The sequence below is a fragment of the Vombatus ursinus genome, unplaced genomic scaffold, assembly GCF_900497805.2.
Source record: "Vombatus ursinus unplaced genomic scaffold, bare-nosed wombat genome assembly UNPS02009205.1, whole genome shotgun sequence".
In the NCBI taxonomy this organism is placed as follows: Eukaryota; Metazoa; Chordata; class Mammalia; order Diprotodontia; family Vombatidae; genus Vombatus; species Vombatus ursinus.
This window is the reverse complement of record NW_020948983.1, coordinates 15,438,522-15,463,657: the sequence shown is the minus strand read 5'-3', so window position 1 is coordinate 15,463,657 and position 25,136 is coordinate 15,438,522. Positions and strand designations below refer to the sequence as shown.

General features: G+C 38.7%; 1 protein-coding gene across 1 annotated transcript in view; it reads left to right on the top strand.

Annotated features, from left to right (window-relative positions):
• SORCS3 (sortilin related VPS10 domain containing receptor 3) overlaps positions 1-25,136 on the top strand; it is a 682,653-nt gene that overhangs the window by 352,923 nt on the left and 304,594 nt on the right. Inside the window, exon 4 of the mRNA XM_027851811.1 lies at positions 23,104-23,262. Within this exon, the coding sequence (XP_027707612.1) occupies positions 23,104-23,262 (159 nt within the window). The remainder of the gene's footprint in view (positions 1-23,103; positions 23,263-25,136) is intronic.

The window sequence follows — 25,136 nt, the reverse complement described above, 5'->3', positions numbered from 1 at the left end:
AGAGCAGGTTGCAACATACACAGAAAGGAAGTGAATTAGTCTTTAATCAGATAATGGAGTTTTGCTGCCATCTGACCACCACATGTGAAAAATTTACTCAATCTGATAGAATCATTGTGCTTTAGCCACTGGATGAAGACCATTGAGATAAAAGGGGAAAGTCTAGGGATTGGATTGCCTGACCTGCAGTTAGCTTTGTGGAAACAGAGTTGAAAGGAGAGCCAACTATGGAAGAAGTGAGCTCTTAATTCACTTGAACCTCTTGGAGATGGTAACATGGGTGAGGAGCATTTCTTCCTTCCCATTTGTGATAGTTTCTTGCATCATAAATATATGGCAATATCCAATGGAGTAAGTAAATCCAACTGTAGAGTAGAGTTGTTATTGGTGATAGGAGATAGAGCTTGCGTCCTGGGGAAGACACCCTTCTGCTCAGGAGGTGGCAGGGCTTAGTCAAGTCCCAGAAAAGAACTGGGGAGGCTCCTACTGATCCCAGGGTAAGTATTTTGACTCTTTCTGGTAAAAGATGTAACAGTGCCTTATACAAGGATTTCAGAGGACCCAATAGCTTAAGGTATTGGTGACCGGAGTCAAGCAACAAAGCAGCATCTAGCAAAAGCTGTGAGATCAAGGACAATGGGAACAGGACAAGGACATTAGTGGCCCTGCAGCATCAACATGAGAGCAATGAGTTGCACTTCCTCTCATATCCATTGGCACATGAGTTCCCTGCATTGTGCCTCTCTATTTATAAGCTTCCTGAATATCCACTCTTCTCATTCACGTGCTTTGTTTTTGTAGGATAGTTTGCCCCAGGCATGCTGGGGAGATGTTTGTTACTACTGTTCTAAATATGCCGCTTCAATAACTGGCTTTGCTTTGAGCTAATTGTATTCTCTGGTACACTAGAGATAAAGTAACTAAACCTGTGAAAACTTGCAAATTGTAGTTAGGGCACCGTAGACCAGTTAGATCACACTTGGGGATCAAGCCTGCAAGTGTGAGTTGGGTGGATAGCCTGGAACAGATTATACCTAGGCAGCTTTGAAGTAGGATTGAAGTGCGTCATCAAGGAAATGTTTGACTGTGGCAAAAGAAGATTGGCTGGTCATAAGGTGAGCGAGGGATCACCAATAGACAGCCTGCTTCTTCCACAGATGTCCTTTCAATATTGAGAAAAATCAAGGAAGGCTTGCAGCATGTTGGGAAGACCCCTTGTGTTGCATTTGTTGGAGGGCATGGTCAAAAGTCATTCTGATGGAGCAGGGAAGGCTGGGTTTACATTTGCATTTTTGGGAGGAACACACAGTGGGGAAATCACAGATATAATTGAGTTCTTTTTAGCTTATTTTAACAATTATTTTTTAAAAGAATAGAAAGTTGGTGGGGGTAGAAAATTTGAGATGGGGGCAGGATTAGGTTCTATATTTTTAGAAGACTTGGGAAGTCTATCAATCAGATACCATGGATTGTGTCATCTCAGCCTTGACACCTTTATCTGCTATTCCCAGAGGCAGAGAGTGGTCCCTACAGGTAATAAGAGGTACAACTGAAATATAGACAATCACTACAAGTGAGTGAATAGTCAAGAAGCCATACCCCACCCCCCACTCAGGCCATACTGCTGCCTAGCAGTAGTAGCTCCTACCAGCAATAGGAGCTGCTAGTAAAAAATCAGAAGGATTTTGCAGCAAATGAATTGACAGACTTATTGAGAGTGGCAATTGTGTCTTCCTTGTGAGCTTGGAACATCCCTGAGGGAAAGGAATAGAGGCAGTGTCCCTCCTGTTTGACTGAAAGCTTTCTGAGTCTGGGGACAGTGTCTTTCCTCTGCCAATACTGGAGGCTCCTAGAGATCAGAAACTATATCAGCTTTCTATCTCACCAAAGGACTCAGTACTTATCCTTGCCCTGAACATGCAGTACCCATCTCTTCAGTAATAGGATCTCTTGTCATTTACACATCTGTTCAGACAAATAAGGCTTAGCCTCTTCAAATTGTGTATAGGGTTAATCAGCCATATGATAAAGGTATGATGAGCAAACACGATGGACACATTTAGTGATAAGATCTTAATGGTAAGACCTTCTGCAAATACAAACAGATAACATCATTTATCACACACCAACTGTGTCAGAAAAGGGCAGCTAGGTGGCCCACTGGATAAAGTGCCTGAAGTCAGGAAGATTTATTTTCCCCAGTTCAAATCCAGCCTCACTAGCTAACCCTGGGCAAATCACTCAACCTTGTTTGCCTCAGTTTCCTTATCTGTAAAATGAGCTGTAGTAGAAAATGGCAAACCACTCCAGTATCTTTACCAAGAAAAACCCCAAACACGGACCACAAAGAGTCAGATGTGACTGAAAAATGACCGAACAACAACAAACAGGAACTGTTTGCAGAGAGTGTTATGCTATGTTTGTGAAAGATACTCAGTTTTGATTAAAATGTGATTCGTGCCTTTATGGAGCTTGTAGTCAACTAAGGGAATATGAGGTGGATACAAAGAATTCTAATAATATAGTAATATCTTATAAAAAAAACTGCAAACAAATTCCTATGTAAGGACTGGGGTGGGGAGGGAATTTGTTACTAACTAGTGAATCAGAGAAAGCTTCATCAGGGAAATAAGATTTGAGTTGGGCTTTAAAACATGCATAGGATTTCAACAAGAAAGATTTAGAGGGTATACAGAATTCTATAATGATGAAAAGTACATAGGCAAAAACGAATTTATAAACGGGGATACTAAGGAGTACAGTTTGGCTCTGGCATAGAATAGTATCTTGAAGGGAGCAGCATGAAATGTACAGTGGCCTCACATTGGGAAAGGCCTTGAATGCAAGGCTAAAAAATTTGAGTTTGATATGTAAGGGAATCATTGAAGGTTTTTGAGACAGGGAATGAAATGATAAAATTTGAGCATAAAGAATATTAGGTTGGCAATAATATGAAGGATGGATTGGAGGAAGAGTAACAGTAGAGTTGGGAATATTGGTTAGGAATTTTCTGAGTAGGTAGTAATAAAAGTTTGTACTAAGGAGTGGGAGTGATATTGCAGAGATAGGATCAACAGGACTTGGTAGATATACAAACAGTGAGAAAAGAAGGAAAAGGAATAGTTAAAGGAAACAGATAATAAGTTCAGGTTTGAACATGTTGCATTTGAAGTACTTTTTGAATATTCCAGTAGAGTGGCCTGTAGGTGGTTGAATAAGTGGGTTTGAAATGTTGAAGAGGGGCAGGAGATTGGCAGGCACTGAAGATAGAGATACAGTATTTGTTCATTCCTCCGTGGATGTATACCTAGCCACGTGAAGTGAAAGGAATGGACAACATTTTTCAAGGAAGAGAATGTAAAGATAGAAAAGATAATAAAGGATAGAGCTCAGTGGGAACCTCTATTCTAAGGAGTCTTGAAGGAGGAGAAATATCAGCAGAGGAGACAGAAAGAATTTGTGGCTACAGAAGTAGGAGAAGCATGAGAGCTTGATGACTCAGAAGGCAAAAGAAAAAAGACTTTAGAAAGAGAAAGTGGTCAGTAGTATTAAGGATTATAAAAAGGTCAAGATGATGAAGAATGAAAAGAAGGACAGTCCTCTGCATGGCAGAAGGCAGCAAGGCGGTGCCATGAATAGAGTTCCAGAATTGGAGTCAGGAAAATCTTAGTTCAAATCCTGCCTGAGACACTTGCTGTTTGTGTGACCTTGGAAAAGTCACTTAACATTGCTCAGCCCCAGTTTCTTCATTTGTAAAATAGAGTTTGTTACTACCTCAGAGGGTTGTTGTAAGGATCCAACAAGTTAACATAAGTTAAATGTTTTGTAAACCTTAAAGTGCAATATAAATGCTAGCTGTGATTTCATAAATATTTATTGAATTCATTTGGAACATCTGAATGCCTACTTTATTTAAGATAATCTTTGTGGATTATAGTTATCTATGTTGCAATCTTATCTCTCTAGTAGATGATAAATTTCATGGGTTCAGGAACCATGTCTTGTCCTTGTATCTCTTGCAACCCCTATCAAAATACTTTGAAGATATTAGGGATTTGGCAAATACTTGCTGAATTTGAATGATGAGAGGTGTAACTGTCAGTGATCATAGGGTGGCAAAGTGCAAAGTATTTCATCCCTTTGTTGGATCTATGATTTCAAAGGAGAACTGCCTCCCTAAGTACAATTTGCAGCCCATCTATGCCTTCTGATCCTATGCAACTCTTAATCATTTCCTTCCATCAGTCTGCTCAGGAGGTACATTGTGCTAGGGGCCTTCCTCCCAATTGCTCCATATTGCAAAGATGCTATACAACATAAACTGTCCTTTGGTTATCCAGTCATTCAATCAGTGGATCAGTTTATTAAGCACCTACTAGCATAGTCACTGTGTTAAGTGCTGGTGATACAAAGAGAAGCAAAAGATAATCCCTGCCTTCAAGAAGCTTAAATTCAAATGGGGGAGACAACATGCAAACAAATATATGCAAAATGAACTATCTATAGGATGAATAAGAAATAATTAACAGAAGAAAGCTTCCTGTAGAAGGTGGGAGGTTAGTTGGGACTTAAAGAAAGCCAGAGAAGTCAGCAGTTAGAGCAGAGTGGGGAGAGCATTCCAGGCCTGGGGGACAGAAAAAATGTCTGGAGCTGAGAAATGGAGTGTCTTGTTTGTGGATAAGCTAGGAGATCAGGGTTGAAGAGTTCATGTCAGGGAATAAGGTGTAAGACTGGAAAAGGAGGAGGTGCTATTTTATGAGGGCTTTCTTTGAATGGCAATAGAGCATTTTGTATTTGATCCTGGAGGTAATAGGGAGCCACAGGAGTTTATTGAGTAAGGGGGTGACATGATCAAATTTGTGCTTTGGGAAAGTCACTTTAGTGGCTCAAGGGTGAATGGATTGGTATAAGGGGAAACTTGAGGCAGGCAGACCCACCAGCAAGTTATTGCAATAATCCAAGCCTGAGGTAATGAATATCTGCACTAGAATGATGGAAAGAAGGGCTGCATAACCAAGAGATGTTGCAAAGGTGAAATCAACACACCTTGATATGAGCAAGTGAGAGATAGTGAGGAATCCAGGAAGACTGAGAGGATGGTGTTTCCTTCTATAGTAATAAGGAAGGTGGAGGAGGGAGTATTTAGGGGAAGGAATATGAATTCTCTTTTGGATGTATTGTGTTTAAAAGGTCTGCTAGATGTTCAGTTCCAGATAGCTGAAAGGCAGTTGGAGATGTAATATTGGAGGTCAGCAAAGAATTTGGGGCAGGATAGGTTGATCTGAGAATCATCACCACAGAGATGGTAATTAAATCCCAGGGCTCTAATAAAATCACCAAGTGAAGTATTATAGAGGGAGAAGGGAAGAGGGCCTAGGACAGAACCTGAAGGATGCCTATGGTAGAGGGTGTGATTTGAAGGATTAAGCAAAGGAGGCAGAAGAAGAGAAGAGAGGATCAAGGAGGAGAAAGTGATCAACATTGTCAAAGGCTGAAGAGAGATCAAGGAGGATGAGCATTGAGAAAAGGCCACTGCATTTGGCAATTAAGAGATCACTAGTGACTTTGGAGAGAGCTGTTTTGGTGGAATGATAAGGTCAGAAGCTGGATTGTAAGGGATTAAGAAGAGAATGAACAGAGAGAAAGTGAGCACACTGATTGTAGATGGGCTTTTTAAGGGGTTCAACTGTAAAAAGCAACAGAGATACTGAATGATAATAAAAATGGAAAGATAAAATGAGGATTTTTTTAAGAAGGAGGGGAGACATGGGCATGTTTATGGGCATTAGGGAATGGGTCAGTAGACAGTATCCCTTGCTCTTGCTACATGACTAGCCCACTACTTTTCCAGGTTATACATCTATTTGAAGATGTCCTTTTTGCCATGACTACAAAATTCTTCACTGTGACTTGCTACAATCTAGCTATATCCATCATAATCTCCAATGAGTGAACTTCAGTTCTTTGAAGACAGTGGTAGTATTCCATGACTTGAAGCCATATTGCATCATTAGAAGAAAATTGATGTTAAAATGGTAGGCCAAGCTGGAACTCCTTAAAGACACTATGCAGTTTACCAAATGCAATCCAACCTATTTTCTCCCTCTTGGTCAATTGTTGGCTCAGTTCATTGTCCATATGTAATAAAATTTTCTACCTGAATTATCTGAAATGTATGTACTAATGAGCCAGCTTGAAGGCTTGTCTACCCAATTTTACATCCACCCTGGACAAGAGCCATTCTTCATCCATTTGATTTCCACATGTGGATAGTTAGAACTTTTTGAGTGATGATGGATCTCATTTAGGAGACTTCGCAATATCTCAGGACTTAATAAAATTAATACAATGTCATCTGAAAATAAGAGTTTCTGAAAGACCTTACTATAGGAATTCTCTCTCCCAGTTAGACCCTTTCCTAGACATACTGCATGACAGTGGTAAGTGCCTTTGGCAAGCATTCAGTTCCATGTTTTATTCCTCACTTATATTAATAATTAGAGCATCCTTGAACAGAAGTTATTGTCATCATTACATCTTTTAAGGGATCTTGTTTGATTTTAGCATAAGCATGATTTTAAAATATGCATAGAAAATAGCTAGATTGTCAGGGAGGAGATTCCTTCTTTTATGAACATGTAGGCAAGTGACAGACATACTGTAGATAGGTAATACAAGTCATACCTGCTTCAAGAGGCACCTGCCTTTCGCATAGTCAGTATTTAGTAAATGCTTGTTGACAGATTGATTGAAGAGCAAATGAAGTAGGTGATTGCCACAGGAACAAAAAATAATGGGACTGCAGGAATGCAATGGGAGCCATGGTCACCCTAGAAGGATAAATAATAAGATTCCTTCGAAGAAACCTGAAGTGGAAAGAATGGTGAAAATAAAAGGCACATTTTAGAAGAGTGGGAACAATGCAATGCAACAATGCTAATGAGGCATATCTTCCCAATCTCATGCTTCCATTTAACAGCTAAAACAAAATTCTGTGAACCTAGAAGTCTGTAGTAGGGAACAGGGCTTCATATGGACATTCTTAGTGAAAGAGAAGAGTCTAGACAATGGCAGTAAATAGCTAAGGTATTAAGGTAGTGAGCCCAGCTTACGAAAGTCATTTGGCACCAATGTAGTAGTGATGGTGATCTGATCTAGGTCTTTGGTTTTCCCTTTGCCTTAATATCATCATGGGTAAAAGGTAGTCAAAGAGCTGGAAAGGACCTTAGAGATTAGCTGGTCCAGTTTCATCTTTTGAACAGCTTAAGTGACTTGCCAAGGTCACACAGGTAGTAAGTAGAAACTGGTATTCAAATCCAGGGCCTCTGACTTTAAATCCAGTAAATATGTATTCCCTTACACTCCACTGCCTTCCTGTGCTCGGATGAGTCTTTGCAGGAGGGGTACCCTGTGAATTTGATAGCCTTTCTGACTACTCTTCATCCCAGAAGATTGGAATTTAGCCTGTTAGCTCTTTTTAATTTTGGAATGCATACCTCTTTCCAAACCAAATACCCACCAGAAGAAAAGTAGGTGCTCCATAAATATCTGTTTAATGAGTGAATGAATAAGGCCTCTTTCTGACCTTGCACATTTTTTGTTTTTGCCTCCTAGTCTTTGGCAATGGTTCTGTGGTCAGTGTGACCCTGTCCTCCTGTTACTACAAGGGGAAAGTGCTGATTGAGCTGTTTTCCACCACATGGGTCCCATGCTGTTGACACGGGGTTATTCCCATTCATCTCTTGCCTAACTACTCTGTACAGTCTGTGGGCTGCAAGATGGGTTGGACCGTAGTCTTTTTGGTAAATTGTCTCAAGTACATTTTCAAGGACTTTCTCTGGTCATTTAATGGGGAACTAAAGGGAAAGCTTTCTTTGAACTCTCTGACTGAAAAGAAAAAAAATCATGAAAGCAAGGTGAAATGTAATTTCCTCTTTATTAAAGGCTGTCATTTAATCTAATATTATAGAAAATGATTAGATCTTAAAAACCTATAAATTATATTTGACAACTCTCTGGTGTGCCTTCGCTGGTCCTTACGGCAATTATAAATGGCAACAGTGGGCCAGGGCAGAGAGGCGCCTCCTGACTGGAGTTTGTTTATTGGCTCTTAATGAAAAGTGATTAATCTAAATCACTATAGGGGTGGATCCATTGCTGGAGTCCTATAATCAGAAGTGGCAGTTTTACCCTTTGACAAATGTGCTGCTATTTCCCTAACATTTGGGGTGGGAGGAGGTATGTTCTCATTCTCTCTCTCTCTCCCTCTCTCTCTCTTTCTCTCTCTCTCTCTCTTTCTCTCTTTCTCTTTTTCTCTTTTTCTCTCTCTTCCTTCCTTCCTTCCTCCCTTCCTGCATTAAGAAAAGGAAACTGGGAAAAATACAGAATTGCAGACCCATAAGGACCCCTGTTTCTCAGGTCCCTTCCTTTCCTTTCTTGCCTCTTCCTACCACCCCACAGTGGCCCAAGATCCTCAATAGGTTGTTATCCAAGAGGTCCCCTTCTCACTTTATTACTGTTATTGTAACTTTCTTCAAGCTGCTTGTCTGGCTCCATCACAGAATGATGGATCATTACTCAGAGAACCCCACCTGGCAAAATTGCTACTTCTCTGTACCCTCCCCCATTGCCTTACAATTAGGAGAGGTAGGGGGAAGAAATAAAGCTTTTCTGCAAAATCTGTAATGGGAGAGAAGAAAAGGAGGGGGCAGGGACAAGAATACCATTGGCATTTTACAAGAGAAACTGTCAGCATTTTTTTTCCCCTCTCAGTTTTCATTTGCTGTTTTTTTTTTCCCTTTCATCACTTCTGTCTCTTTTTTTGGGCGGGGGGTGGCTTTTTTTAAACTCCTTCTTGGCTACTTACTGTCTTGACTTACAAGTCTTGAGTCTTGATTCTCTCTTTCACTATGAATGTCCATATGAAGCCCTGTTCTGTTAGGGACTTCTAGATTCCCAGAATTTAGTTTCAACTGCTAAATGGAAGAAATCTCTTTAATATCAAGTCTTGTTAACAAGTATTTATTCATAATAATAGCTAGCATTTATATAATACTTTTGAGGTTTGTAAAGGGCCATATATATGACATCTTCTTTGATCCTTACAAAAAAAACCCTGGGAGGTAGGTGCTATTGTCATTATTATTATCCCCATTTTACAGATGAGGAAACTAAGACTGAGGGACTACATGACTTACCTATGGTCACACAGCCACTAAGTGTCTGAGGAAGGATTTGAACTCAGGTCTTCTTAACTCCAAATCCAGGACTCTTACTCATAGCAGATCTAAGGCCCTATGACAGGCACTGTGCTGAATGCCGTGATACGAAGAAAGGCACAAATTTTTCTTCTTTCATGGGGTTCACATTCTAATGGTGTATACAACATGCCAACAGCTGTGTACAAACAAGCTCTTCAAGGAATTTCACTTTCCTTTGCCCTCTGAACACCCGCCAAGGTTCACCGTAGCTCTAATCCAGTTGTAGTAGTTAAACCACAATTCCCGCAGTCACCCAGGAGAATGAGATATTTTTTTCTTTTCCAGTTTAAAGTCAAGAGAGGAAACTTTAGTAATGACTGTGCCCTCATCTCCCCTGGGTTTCTACTTTACTCAGGATAGAAATGTCAGAAGAAAGCTGCCTTTGCTCTGTAATTATCTTCAGAGAAGCATTGAAAAATCTTATTTAAAGCCAGAAGGAACGTACCTCAGAAAGCATCTAGCTATATTACCCTTTTAAGGTAAGGGACCTTGAAGCATAGAGAGAAGAAATAACTTATCCAAGTTTATAGAGTGAGAAGTAGAAGAGTGAAGAGTAGAACTCGTCACCTGTTTTCCAGATCAATTCTCTTCTCCTCCATCATAACTAGAATTGATTTGCATGAGAATCACCAGAAATGGAACTGCTGATTAGAGACAAGTAAATAGGGGCTAAATAGTACCTTGATCAGACCTAACCCTTGTATAACAAGTCAGAATTGACACTGAACAGGTGCCTATCCATTACCTGCATTAATGGAGCAGGGTAGGTGGAGGATCCAGAGTTCATATCTCTTTGGATTTTGAGAATATCATTTAGAGTTCAAAGAGTGTCAGAATTATCAGGGCCCTTAGAGATCACACAGTATCATTCTCTATCTGAGCATGAGTGTGCTTGACAATCTCTAGTCAATGTATACTGACCTTTTTTTCCCCCAACAATGATATTTTTAAAGAAATTCTGTAGCTACATTCATATATTAATTTGGCAAATGCTTATGGAATACCTACTCTGGATATTATTCTTTGCTCACTGTTATGGGAAATAAGAACTGGGATTTGGTCACTACCTTCAAAGAATTTACGATCTAATTGGGCAGACAGAACACTCTTAAATTAAATAACCACACAAAATAACAATATGGGATATTTCATAAGGCTGCATGTATTTGAAAACTAAATGAAGTACCTTAGCAATAAGGGAAGGGAGCAAAAAGTAGATTGGAATGGTCAGAGAAAAGTTTCCTAGAAGAAGAAGAAGAAATTAAACTAGACTTTATAGAGAGGTGGACAAAAGGAGAGCATGCTATCTGGGTGATAGGAAGAACACAGGTACAGAAGCAAATAAAAAATAAGTCATGTTCAGATAAGGGTGAAAGCACAAGCCAGCTGCTGAATAGTGGAAGCTAAGCCTGATGATACAGCTGGGAGTCAAATGTTGGAAGACCTTAAATGCCAGGTGATAAGGAGGTTGGAAGTGGGAAGCCATTGACCATTCCCAGAAAGAGCAGTGGCATGATCAGAGCCATAATTTAGGAAATGCTCTGAAGTACCACATAGCATGGATTGGAGGAGGGAGAGACTGGAGCTAGGGAGGCTTGTTTGCATCCTATTATGAGAGTCCAGGAGGTTTTTTGCCCCTCTGTATTACGTTCTGAGGGGTCCCAGTCCTTAAGTTGTAGAGGCTTTCTTATTCTTTTTCTTCCCTTCCTTTGTCTCTTTATATATCCATCTGCCCTATGATTGGCTAAATGCTGATAATACATCTTTGGGGCACTATTTCTAGTGGCATAACTTGGAAATCCTATTGCAACTTCTTGGATCTGACCAAGAATGTGCTTATAAATGGTTTCCTAGGAAAACAAAAAGTATGCTGGCACATTTTTTTAAAGTGTAATCTTCATTATTGACATTTCCTTCACTTTCTTAAGTCTAGACAATTAAGAAAACAATAAATCAAACCATAATATTTCAGCATTTATTGATTACTAAGATGTATATACTCACACTAAAAATTTAACACCTGGTTCTTGAGAACTAGTTATAGCTAGCTGCAGTACACCCCTAGATGTGGAATTTAGATGATAACTTAAAATCCCAGAATCTGGGAAACTCAGAGATCATGTGGTACATCCCCTCCATTTTATGAATGAGGAAATGGTAATCAGGGACTGGAAAACCAGGATAAGTGATGAGAAGGTAAGATTGTATTTATCTCATTTAAAGTCAGATAATTCAAGTTGCTGGGCTTGGATGAATTACATCATCACGTTCTGAAAGAATGGACACATTTGATGGCAAGATCTTAGCAAAACAGGACAGGTACTACAGGGCTGGAGAAAGGCACATGTCTCATTTTCAAAAGAGGGAAGCAGGTGTTGTCTGAAAACTACAGACTGAACTTTGATTCCTGGCCAAATTCTAGAACACGTGATTAAAGAGATGGTTTGTAAACACTGAGAACAGGGAAGAATAAATACTCAAAGTCAGCTTAGCTTCATTAAGAACAGGCCGTGCCAGGTTGTCTTTCTTTCTTTCCCTTCCTTCCCTCCTTCCCTTCTTTCTTCCTTCCTTTTCTCCTTTTTTCCTTTCTCATTCTTTCCCTTTTATTCTTTCTTTTCTTTCTTCCTTATTTTCTCTTATTTTTCTTTTTCTTTCTTTCCCTTTCTTTTTCTACTTTGCTTTGCTTTCCTTCCCCGTCCCTTTTCCTTTCCTTTCCCTTTTCCTTTTTCCTTTCCTTTTCCCTTTCCTCCCTTCCCTTTCCTTCCCTTCCCTTTTCCTTCTTTACTTCCCTTCCTCTTCCTTATGTCTGACCATCCTTCTTTCCTTCTAACAAGATAACCAAATTGACAGAACATGAGAATCCTGGAAATGTACCGTACTTTTTCAAATGCTTTGCTAAACTCTAAGTCTTTCATGATGTGATCTCTCCTAAAATGGAGAGATATGGCTTAAATGATAGTACAGTTAAGTAGATTAAAAACTGGTTGAATATCATATGTGGGTCCATTTGTACTTAGAAGGAAGTTTCTGGTGGCATGCCCCAGGGATATGTCCTTGCCCTTGTGCTGTTAAAACTTTATTTCAGTGACTTGGATTAGGGCATGGTCAGTCAATAAATATTTATTACTAGTGCCAGGCACTGTGCTAAGTGCTGGAGATACAAAGAATGGCAAAAGAAATAACCTTGGTGTCAAGGAGCTCACAGTCTAATAGGAGAGAAAACATGTAAACAACTATTTATAAACAAGCTATTTACAAAATAAACAAAATAATTGACAGAGGGAAGGCACTAGAATTAAGGGGGATCAGAAAAGCCTTCCTGTAGAAGGTAGGATTTTACCTGGGATTGGATGGAAGCCTGGGAAACCAGGAGGCAGAGAGGAGGAGGGGGAGAGCGTTCAGACATGGAGGACAGCCAGTCAAGAGATGGAGTATCTTGTATGAGGAACAATAAGGAGGCCAGGGTGAGGGAAGTAAGATGCGAGAAGACTAGGAAGGGTGAAGGGGTTATGAATGGCTTTGAATGCTAAACAGAGGATGTTATATTTGATCCCAGAGGTGATCATAAGCCACTGTAGTTTATTGAGTGAGGAGTGACATGGTAAGGTATGGGTTCAACTAGATGGCTTCTTGGGTTTCCTTCAACTCTCAGATGCTGTGATCCTATGGAATTGGGGCCTGGACAGTTAAGAAAGTAACTTACCCAACCCCAGGTTTCCTACCTCCCAATTCACTGGTCCTTTCACTGAATCATGCTGCATTCACATAGGTTTTCCTTAAAACTTAGAGAAATGCTTGACTTGGTCACCTAGCCCCTTTAAAATTTCACCTTAGATTTTTTTTTTAAATAGTAGAAGATAGTTATTAGGGAATTGGAGATTCTGAGAGATAGTAGAATTATCTATAGAGGTAAAAAAGATGAAGAAATTAGTTGCTCTGTGATTTGAGGGTCTGGGGAACACCCTGCCTCCTTTCCCCTCTGCCCTAAATCTCTTTTCCACTCAGTGACAAAGATTTGACCTTGAGAGGCTTTTTTTTTAGTTTTTTCCTTTTTAAAAATGCAAATACTCCTAGTGTTTGTTAAAATGATTCAAACTAAGGTATAAGTGACACGATATAATCTTTCTTATAACTGTGGGACCTTCCCCTGGTAGCAAAAACAAATACCGCCCCCTTCCCCCCCCAACACACACACACCCAAGAGTAAGCAAGAAGCCATTTAAATTTTAGTATTTTGGTGAAGTGCAGAAAATGAACATTTCTTAATGGATCCTCTGAGTCTCCTTTTTCTATGCCATTCAACTATATGGAACCAATTTGATTGGAATTTCTATGGAAAATGATACAAAATAAGTCTGTTTTCAAGGGCTTCACTCTCCATCCCTAACCTGTCTTTGTCTTTCCATTCTGGATGCCTGCTGCTCTAAGGCACCACGCCTATGTGCCAGCCATCCTGGGTTTCTGTTCCCTGAACATTCCCTGTGCTTTTTTTGTCTTTATGACTGAGAGAAATGATTATAAATAACCAGGAATTCAGGAGATTCCAGTGTTCCCCCTTTTTCTACAGTCTTCATTTCAAAGTTCAGTCTCTTGAAGGACATTGCTGATAATGTTACTGATAATTAAGATGAAATTAACTGCTCAATCTTGGTCAGACCCCACCCAACGTTAGGTAGGGAAGCCCATTATCTTCTACTCAGGTTTGGGTGAGGATAAATTCTTTGATTAGATTACCCAAAGCTGAGGGTGGTCTGGATGGTCTCTTTGTCCAAGAGTGACACTTTTCCAAGGGCATATGAGCCATGAACCTGCCATCATGAGGGTCTTTGGCATTCAAGAGTGCCACTGAACTCTTTTATTAAAATGCTAGCATCATTAATAAAATGATTAATTACCCAGAAATTTTGTCTCTTGAACTTTTTAAATATCACATGACTCTATGTGTGCACTCTTACCCATCCTTCAAGGCCCAGCTCAGATACTACTGGCTTCTTGAAGCCTTTATTGATGTCTAAGTCTAATCTCATTAGCTAAAAGGTATCTGTCCTTTATTGGACCTCATAGTTTTTTGTATGGGTTTCTCTTTTGTACTCATATTTCTTTTCTTATCTCCTATACTCTAAAAGCTAGGGAATCAATGTGAGATAGTTGATAGAGTTCTAGACTTGGAGTCAGGAAGATCTGGCTTCAAATCTTGCCACTAATTTTTATTTGCTATGTGATTGTGGGCAATCACAATCAGTCAAACTTTCTGAGACTCAGTTGCCTCATCTGTAAAATGGGAATTTTCAAAGTACCTAATCCATGTGCCTTTTGTGAGGTTCAAATTATGCCTGTATCAATGCCAGTTATTCATCTTTGAGGTTTGCACTCAGAATATTCTGAATAGTGAATATTTTATTGAATGTCTTGTCTCCCTTGTAAAATGATAAGCTCCCTGAGGGGAGGGGCTATGTCTTACTTATCCCCAGATCACTCATAGTGCTTAGCCTGGGGTTTTGCATAAGACAGGTACCCAGATAATGTTTATGTAATTGAACTTTATTAAGACTTAGCATTGAAGACTATGTCATTGCGGACATAAGATGAGGCTCAGCATTGGTTTCCCAATGAAAAGTTGAGAATTGCCATTTGAAGTAACTATCACATGACTGACCTGCTATGTTTAGTAAATCTTGGCTTATTCCACCAGTTGTCTGGTGTCTATTTTGTGGTTTGTACATTTACTCATATCTCGTTTTTTTTCTCAAAATATTGATAAGAAAACAAATTATATTAAGGTTCTCTCTATTGGCCAATATAGTTAGTTCCCCATTGTAGAGGGCAGTGGGCTTATGTTTAGCCTGATGTATGGACACAAGAGGGTATGGGTGTTCAAACCAAGCAATCATGTTCTGCTGTAAATATATATTTTTATATATATATATATATATATATAAAATATATATATATACACACACACACACACACACACACACACACACACACATATATACATATATATATTTATATACATTAGGAGGAGCTGGAGAAAAGAATTGACAAAATAATCTTTCAAAGGTATGAATCTGACAAAAGTCTCCTCATTTGAAATGAGCAGAATCAGGGAATAACCTGACATACTCTGTCGGTGTGCATAATAACTATGCTTAATTAAACTGCTTACTACCTCTGTGACCTTGGGCAAGTCACAACTTTTCTGAACCTCGATTTCTTCATCTGTTTTTGGGGGCTGGGACTGGAGTCAGGAAGACCCAAGTTCAAATTTGACCTCAGATTCATACTTGCTACCTGACCTTGAACAAGTTACTTAACCTCAATCCTTCTCAGTCTCCTCAACTCTAAAATGGGGACAATAACAGCACCTAGTTCCTAGGGTTGTTGTGTGAATCAAATGAAAAAAATTTGTAAAGCATTTAGCATAGTACCAGCACATAGTAGCTATTTTATAAATTATTGTTTCCTTTTTTCCTTCCTAGTAATAATCCCTGTGCACCCCTGATGCTAGTGCATGAAAACAATCACTTCTTAGATTGAGACAGAGCTCAGAGCTCATATATAAAGAGCTGGACTCTCTTTGAATGATGGACACTTCTGGCTCCTGATCTCCCTAGGGCAGTCGATGTAATACATGCAGCACTTGCCAGAGTTATTCTTCTTTCTCTATTACAGAATAGATGGATCCTTGGATTAATTCACCTTTGATTCTCTCCTCTCTCCCTACTCAGTTCTAACCTACTGCCAAATCCCACCATTCTGTCTTCATGACATTTCTCATGTCTGTCCCCATTGGCACCACCCTTGTTCAAGCCCTTGTCCTCAGTTGCCTTTATATTGAAATAAACTTTGATTTGGTTTCCATGTTTTCATCGTCTGCTATCTCCAACCATCCTTCGTATAACTGACAAAATAATCTTCCCAAGACATAGATTTGACAAAAGACTCATTTCAACATCAGTGTTCTTCTGGTGATTCGGTAGACTATGAGTCATTGGACAAATACAGTTTCTAAATAATTAAAGTAGTGGGTCACCCACAGGGCAGCAGAGAAGGTATGAGTCCTCTGCAACACATTATGTGTTATGCAGAAGTGGCATAAAAGATATCTGAGGGAGATGTCTGATTGGATATGGAGATGGACTGGCAATGGCATATCTAATGGACAACCAGCCTGCTCTATTTGTATCCACATAAAATCACCCCTGTTTCCCACCCTCCTTGGAGAATTTACTGAAGGACTTGGATAAGAGCTATAATCATTTGGTCCGTCAATAAGCACTTATTGAACACTTACATATTCTAAGCACTGTGCTAAGCAAAGTCAATCAGCCAGTAAACATTTATTAAGTGTCTACTATGTACTGTGCTAAATACCAGGAGGCAGAGAGAGGCAAAAATATAGTCTCTGCCGTCAATGAGTTCATATTCTAATGGGGAGATTAGACGGCATCATGGATGGTAACTTAAGAAGGAAGTCATTATCAGTGGGAGGCATCTGGAAAGGCTGCCTGCCAAAGGTGAGTTTTGAGAGGAGTTTTGGGAGAAGGAGGAGGTGAGGAAAAGGGAGCATCTCAGACATGAAGCACAGCCAGTACAAAGCCCAGAGTTCCGAGACAGTGCCATGTGTGAGGAACAAGAAGGCCAATGACAAAGGATCATAGAAGAATGTGAAGAGTAGGAAGACTGGAATGGTAGGGAAGAGATGAGTTGTGAAGGACTTTAAAAATCAAACAGAGAAGTCCCCATTTGATACAAACTGCTAGGAAAACTAGGAAGCAGTCTAGCAAGACAGTAGGCTTAGACCAACAACTTATATCATATTCCACAATAAATGCAAAATGGTTACATGATCTGAATATTAAAGATCATGCCACAAAAAAATTAGAGCAGAAACAAATCACATACCTTATATAACTCTAGGTAGGAGATCTTTTCTAAACCAAACAAGAGATAAAGGCAATTACAAATGATAGAATAGATCATTTTGATGAGACAAAACCAAAAACCTTCTGCACCAACAAAATTAATTTGTCTCAAATTAAAAGGGAAGTGATTGAATTAAAAAAAGCATTGTAACAATTATTACAGATAAGGTTTGGTATCCAAGACATTTAGATAGTTAACATAAAAGTGTCTGTGTATGTGTGTATATACCAAAAGGTATGCTATTCCCTAGTAGTAAAGTAAATAAACAGTCAAAGGATATGAATAAACAGTTAGTTCTCAAAAACAGAATTGCAAACTATAAACAACCATATGAAATAATTCTACAAATAACTAGTAATAGGAGAAATTCAAGTCAAAATAACCAAAAATTTTATTGCACACCCACAAAATTGGTGAAGATGTTAAAAAAAAAGACAGAAGTATTTAATGTTGGAGGCATTGTGGAAAGAGATATACTAATGCATTGTTGGTGGATCTGTGAATTAGTGCAACCATTCCAGAAAGCAATTTGGAATTAGGCAAAGAAAGTAACTAACATATACCTTTTGACTAAGAAATCCTGCTGGTAGGCATGTACACCAAGGAAGTCATTTATAAAAAAAATGCCTCCAAATATATCAAAATATTTGTAGCAACACTTTTTGTGGCACAAAAGAACTGGAAACTAGGGAATAAAAAAGTTGTGATACATGAATGTAATGAAACAGTATTGTGCTATAAGAAAAAGATGACTATGATGAATACAAAGAAGTATAAAAAGACTTGAAATGATATAAAAGAACTAAGAGCCAAGAAAATAATATGTACAATAACTACAACAATGTAAATGGAAATAAGTACCACCAAACATTGGAAAATGAATGTTGTAAAATTACCAAGAAAAGCATAGCCCCAAAGAAGAGATATGAGAAGATACCTCCTCCCACACCCTTGTAAAGGTGGGATGTCCCTAGTCTGGAATATTGTGTATACAGTCAGATTTTTTTCAATGTATTTGTTCAGTTTTGCTGATTTTTTTCTGTTCTTTTCTTTTTTTCTTGCCAAAATTTCTTTGTTACATAGGATGGCTCTCTGGAAGGGAGGAACTGAAGGGAAGGTTTAGGCAATGTAAAGATAAAAGATTTTAATTAAATTTATTTTTAAGTTAGACAAGCAAAGGATTTTATATTTGTTCCTGGAGGTTGTAGACCTGGTATTTATTGACATGGTCAGATTTGTGCTTTACAAAGATCATTTTGACAACTGAGTGAGGAATGGATTTAAGTTGGGAGAGATTTGAGGCAGAGGGATCAACCAGAAGGCCACTGCAGTAGTTCTGGCATGATATTAGGAGGGTCTGAGTCAGGATGGCAGACGTAAATGGAGATAAGGAGATGGATATGGGAGATGTAAAGGTGGAAATGGCATAACTTGACAAGAGATTTCCTATGTGTGATGAGTGAGTATGGAATTGAACATAATGCTAAGGTGGTAAGTCTGAGTGATTGAGAGGATGGTGATACCCTTGACAGTAATAACAAAGTTCAGAAGAGTGGACGGCTTTAGGGGAATGAAACTGAGTTGTTTTGGTTATTTTGAGTTTGAAATGTCTACAGGATATCCAATTTGAGATGTCTAAGAAGCAGTTGGAGGGACTATCTGTCTGTCTGTCTATCTCTTCGTCTATCTATCAATTGACACATGCACATATGTGTATCTGGTAAACTGTTCAAATTAATTATCTGAAATAAAAGGAAACTGAGGAAAAAATTACTGAGCATCTATGATTTAATTTGCAAACCTAACATTTGCATATCAAATTAAGTCATCTGACTCCTTAGAGGTCAGACACAAGGAGTGATTTACAGAGATGATTTTTATAACAAAAAGAGGAATAAAAAAATTACAGAAACTGGTTTTGAATATAATTCAGTTGAATAAGGCAGGTTACCTTACTAGGTAGCATCTCCAAGGCTTTCTTAATCTTACCCCAAACATCCTTTCTTTATAGGTGGTGTCTTTTGTAACCAGAAAGTATACTGGAAAAGAGGAGCTTGTGGTCAGCAGTTAGCAGTCACCTCCCTCCTACCCCCATTTTCCTTAGAAGATTCCATTACTGGATTTAGAATATAACTCAAGAAAAAAAAAGGAGCTTGTCCACTAAGACTGGAAAGAAGAACCTAGCCTCTGGCTAACCTTTCTCCAGGTGCCAGAAAGGGGAACTTAACCTTTCTGCTGAAAAGGGAAATTTAGCCTTTGGTCAACCTTACATTCTGTTAAAAAAGGAAACTTAGTTTTTTGAACTTTATGATCTTATGATTATTTTATTCCTCTAAATGATAAAGTCTTATCAATCTATCTATTCACTAAATCTACAGGTAACATAGACTTAAGAGGCTATCTATGTTAGTCTGGCTTAGTTATTAGGACTAGCTTTTCCTAAATAAAGAAGTTTAATCTTATAGTCAAACTAAAAATAAATCAAAGTAATCAATACTAATTGATTTTCTTTTCAAATCACCTGCATATATATGATAATTGAACCATTAACTCATGGGAATTGATGATATCACAAGTGATAGAACATAGAGGAAGAAGAAATGAGGGTCCAGAACAGACCCTTGGATCACAGGATGTGGATAGTTTATGATCTACACTATTAGAGAATAATGATGATGTTGATAATAATAACAGTAGCAATGTTGCTAGCATTTTTATGGCACTTTTAAGATTTGCTAAGTGCTTTAAAATATTTTCTTATTTGATCCTCACAACAACTCTGGGAAGTAGGTACTATTTTTATCCCCATTTTACAGAGGAACAAACTGAGGCAGACAGAGGTTAAGTGATTTGCTCACAATTAGATGGCTAGTGTCTGAGGTTGGATTAGAACTTAGGTTCTTCCTGACTCTAGGTAGAGCACTCTATCCACTGTGCCACCTTGCGTCCTACTTTGATGAGATCAAAGACCCATAGAAGTATATAAGTAAGGCACAGGTCTAAACGTGCTACTACTGAGCTCAAAACCATTCACTTACATCTGGTTATCTCTAGGATAAAATGTATAGTCCTTAGCCTGCTATTTAAGATCCAATACAAACTGGTTCCTTACTAGTCCTGCACACTCCATGTCAAAGCCAAACTGGAATCCTAGCTCTTCATCATGAGAAAGAAAACTATTTTCCCATGCTGTACATTTAAATCATTTTTTTATGCCAGGAATGCATGCCCTTCTCTCACTTTCACCTTTCCACTTCCTTATCTCTTTTCTAGGTTCAGCTGAGGTGCTGCTTCCTCTCTGTAGCTTTCACTGATCCCCATAGCCTATAGCATTTTCTTCATCTTGAAATATCCATAAGGCTACTTTGTCTATTCTCTCCTTTACCCTCCTCATTTCATATCTCACTCTTAATATATTTTATCTATGAATGTGATCTCCTGCGTGTCAGGTGCAGTGCTAGGTGTTGGTGATACAAAGACAGAAATAACTGACACCCTACAATTGAACCATTAACCTCGTGGGAATTGGGTTTTTGTTGACGGATGAGGTTAGAAGCCAGGTTCCAAAGGGTTAAGAAGTGAGTGAAAGGAAAGAAAGTAGAGGCACTTGAGTGTAGACAGCTTTTTCTAGGAGTTTGTGAAAAGGAAAGAGGAGATGTTGAATGATAGTTCAAGAAGATGGAAGGGTCTACTGAAAGAAGGTTTTTAAGGATGGGGAAGAGTTGGGTAACTACCAAGGCAATAAAGAAGAAAGCAACAGATGGAGAAAGACTGAAGGTTAGAGAAAGAGAAGAGGTAATTGAGGAGGCATTCTGCTGAAGAAGTCAGGAGCAAATTGGATTCAAGGGCACGTGTATAGAGGGGTTGGTTTTGGCGAAAAGAATAGCTACCTCATTAACAGCGACTAGTGTAAATGAAGAGAGAGTGTAGAATGTTGTCAGGGGATTTAGAAATGGGAAGAGGAGAGCTCACACTGAATGCCCTCAATTTTGTGTGTGTGTGTGTGTGTGTACTGGGCGAGGGGTGGTGGTGGTGTTGAGTAGACAATATTTAAAAGAGTCTCTGTGGGGAGTTGTTGTTCAGTTGTTAAGTCATGCCTGACTCTATGTGAGCCCGTGGGTTTTGTCTGTAGGGTTTTCTTGGCAAATATACTGGTTTGCCATTTTCTTCTCCTGTGTCCCCATTTTACAGATGAGGAACTGAGGCAAATAGAGGTTGACTTACCCAGGGTCACACAGCTAGTAAGTGTCTGAAGCTGGATTTGAACTTGGATCTTCCTGACTCCAGGCTCAGTGCTCTATCTACTGCACCTCCTAGGATTAAAAAGACTGCACTAAAACCATGTCTCTTACATAATAGGAATATAATAACTTTGTCTAGTTGAATTGTGGTTGAATTCTGTTGACAATGTCAAAAAGAACTTGAAATGAAAAAAATGTTCTCCAATAAACCATATAATGGATTGATTTTATATTTTCCCTTTATATTTTATGTGTATTTATATTTAGTGAGTGGAGAGGTGTTAGTTTATTAAATGCATTGTAACTGTCATATCAAATAAAACCAGTTTATGATGTTAGCCTTATCTTCTAATTAAAACCAGAAGCATGAAGCTATCTTTATACCTGTATACAATAAACAGTTTAATTTCAATGCACTAGGGGAAAAAGATGGTTTAATTGCCCACAATATAACCCATAAGGAAGTACTAACTATGCTAAATTCATGCATTTTAAAATATAGTTTCCATCCAGCCCAAGTGCCCCATTCTACTATTGATTGGATCCTGCTTTAAGATATACATCCATTCCCCTCAGCCCCCTCCACTGACTTGGCAACAGTGAATGAAATCTTATGAATAAATCTGGGGAAAAGCAGCCACTCTGCCCATTCTATAAGGAGGGAAGCATAAACTTTCCCACTCCTCTGTAATTCCATTAAAGGTTTCCCAACTTGAAATTCAGAATCAGAGAATCAGAGAATCAGAAATCCACAAGGATAAAGAAAACAATTGAGACTTTAACTCAGCCTCACCTATAGATTTTAAGGAGTCACATACAAGCCTAGGGCTTTTGACACCAAAGAAAGTCGAAGGGAAAAGATGCCAGAGATTTTTTTTGAAACCGTGAAAGGATTAAAAAGGGCAAAGGACTATAAATCATAAGTATTAAATGATTAATGAAACTGGTACCAAATTATACTTAGGTGTTCATTTCTTTAAATAGCTTGCTCTCGAGTGATTATTTGCTTTCTTGGTTTTAATATGAACCTTGGACAACATTTGCCTTGGAGTCATATCTTATGCCTGAAGTACCACTGCCACTTAATGATGATGTCTTCTGTTTATGGGGGAAGGGTTGTTACCAAGAAGAACCATATGTGTGTATATGTGTGTATGTATATACATATATATGTTGTCAAAAGGTGAACTATAACTCTAAAGTTGCAAAATTATGGCACTTGCCACACTTCTACATAATTAGAAACATTTTTTTTTGCCAGAAGCATTTCCTTTAGAGGATAAATATTAAGAAGGAATAATAGAGGAAGTCTTCAAATGATGTAAAAGAAGAAATTTTGAAAATAGTGGGACAGAGAACATGATTGCTACAAGCCAGAAAGCAAAGAGCAAAAGGAGAGGGCTTTCAGTAAATACTTACTAACTTAGGTTGAAGACTTAGACTCTTTTGCATTCAGAGCCAATCCGGAACACTAATTCAGTTCTAGGTACCAATAAAGGAGGAGATCAGGAAAAAAAAAAAGATAACACCAAATTTTCATTTGGAAGCTCCACCAACCTTACCCTATTCTAGGATGTCCAAGTATAAATAACTTAAAATTTATAATTTAATTACTTGCATTTATTCCACTATCATCCCTACTAACTCCTCTATTTTCTTCCCTTTGTATTTATCAGATAATGCTTCTCAGTGATCCTGAGATTGAGAGCAGCATTTTGATTAGCTCAGATGAAGGTGCAACCTACCAAAAGTACCGGCTGAACTTTTATATTCAGAGCCTGCTTTTCCATCCTCAGCAGGAAGACTGGATCTTAGCCTACAGCCTGGACCAAAAGGTGAGTGAAAATGCTTCTGGTGTGCACATTTCTTCAGGACATATATCCAGGGAATTTAAAAAGCAAACAAACATTAATTGAGTAACCCATTATTGGGCCCTATATTTAGAGCTGGAAGGAAACAAAGAGGCCATCAAACCCAAACCCTTCATCCCCAAAAAGCTTAAGTGGGTCATACAGCTACTAAATGTCTGGGGTAATATTCAAACCCAGATCTTCTAACTCCAAGACAAATGCTGATTCGTTAGGCACTACCTCATCAAACAAACCAAAGAAACTAAAATATAAATAAACTTGATTTAAAAAAAAATACCTAAATTTCCCCAAAAAATATAAACTTAAAAAGAAAGACACAAAATATTGACTTTTGGGGGGGGGGAATTAAGGTGTATGTGGGTAAACATAGCATGCCCTATATGCAGGTCTGTTTTCTTAGGATTTTTGATACGATTTAATAAAGAGAGAAACATCTGAAGCAAAATTTGCATTTCATCATTTCAATTTGAATAGCTAGTTTTCCATGCTCAGAATGTGCTCTCTGCACTCTGACACCTCCCCACCCCCAGCCTCCATTCCTGGTCCACCTTTGGAGGCATATTCTTTTTCAATAGTGGTTTCAGAATGGATTGGAGTGTTTTAACAGCAAAAAGGAGACCTCAGATGAATTCATTCATCTTTTTTCCTTCTGATAATTTAGTGATCTTCCCACTAGTGTTATTGCTGAATCTGCATCCAGCTTCCCTAGGTCCCATACACAGTAGATATTTCTAGTATTCTGTCTTGCATGGACCTGTCCTTGAAATTACCTTGATTCAAAACAAACAAACAAAAACCCTTTCCCTCCCCCTTCTCTCTTACTCAGATCCATAAAATAGCAGCTTTTTTTGCAGGGAGAGTTGGGGGGAAGAGACATATTTCAATGTATAACTGAGTGTGATGTCTGCACCTTAAACAATCACTTCAACATAACCCTTCTTTCTCTTGACAAGGAAACTGGATAACGATACCAAGTGCTTATTGCTACCCCCTCCCCAGGAGTCCTCAAATGACATTTGTGGAAGCACAGCTATTGTAAATACAATTCTTTCACAGTGTCAAGTGGATGTTATAAAAAAAAAAGACTTTGTCAAATGTCAGATAGTTTATAGGCTTAGGTTTTTGGTGTAACTGCAAATTTTAAAGTAGGGCTGAAAAAATAATATATTATTTTTATGACACTAAATGTTTCAATGCCATTTTTTTTTAAAGTCAAGCCAGCAATGTTGAATGAACTACACTTGGCTTAGTATAGAAGCAAGCCTAGGTATGGAAAAGCAGCTGGTGGTATGTGTGCCCCAAAAGTGATAAATTGAACTGAATATGCATAGCATGTATCTGGGGGTGGGATGGAGAAGAGTGCTTTGCCCCTTCCCTCTGTCCCTTGGTAGCACCCACATCTATACCATTGCTAACATAATACATGTAGAGATACGATGCTATCAAAATGCTTCTAGACTTCTTGGCTGCTTTTTGCTCAGTTGAAATATGGGAAAGATGTGTCATAAGCATTGATGGATTTTCTTCATCATTCGACAGATCTTTGGAGAAGCTGCTAGTCCTTCGGTGCTCCTTCTTGTTGACAACTTTGCATAAAGTGACTGAGTGACTGAGTGTTCCTTGTGCCCATAAAACTCCCACCTGATGCCCTGCTATTCCTCGCAGAAATAAATGGCCACAAAGTGACAAAATGCCCCAGGCCACACTTAAAAATCTGCCATAAAGCATTTCTTTCCACTTCTCCTTTCCCCTCCCCACAAAAGCAAACCTCACAAACCTTTCCATTAAAAAAGGGGTCTCTTTCCTTTTCCTTTTTTGTAGTTTAAGGATTGAGACAG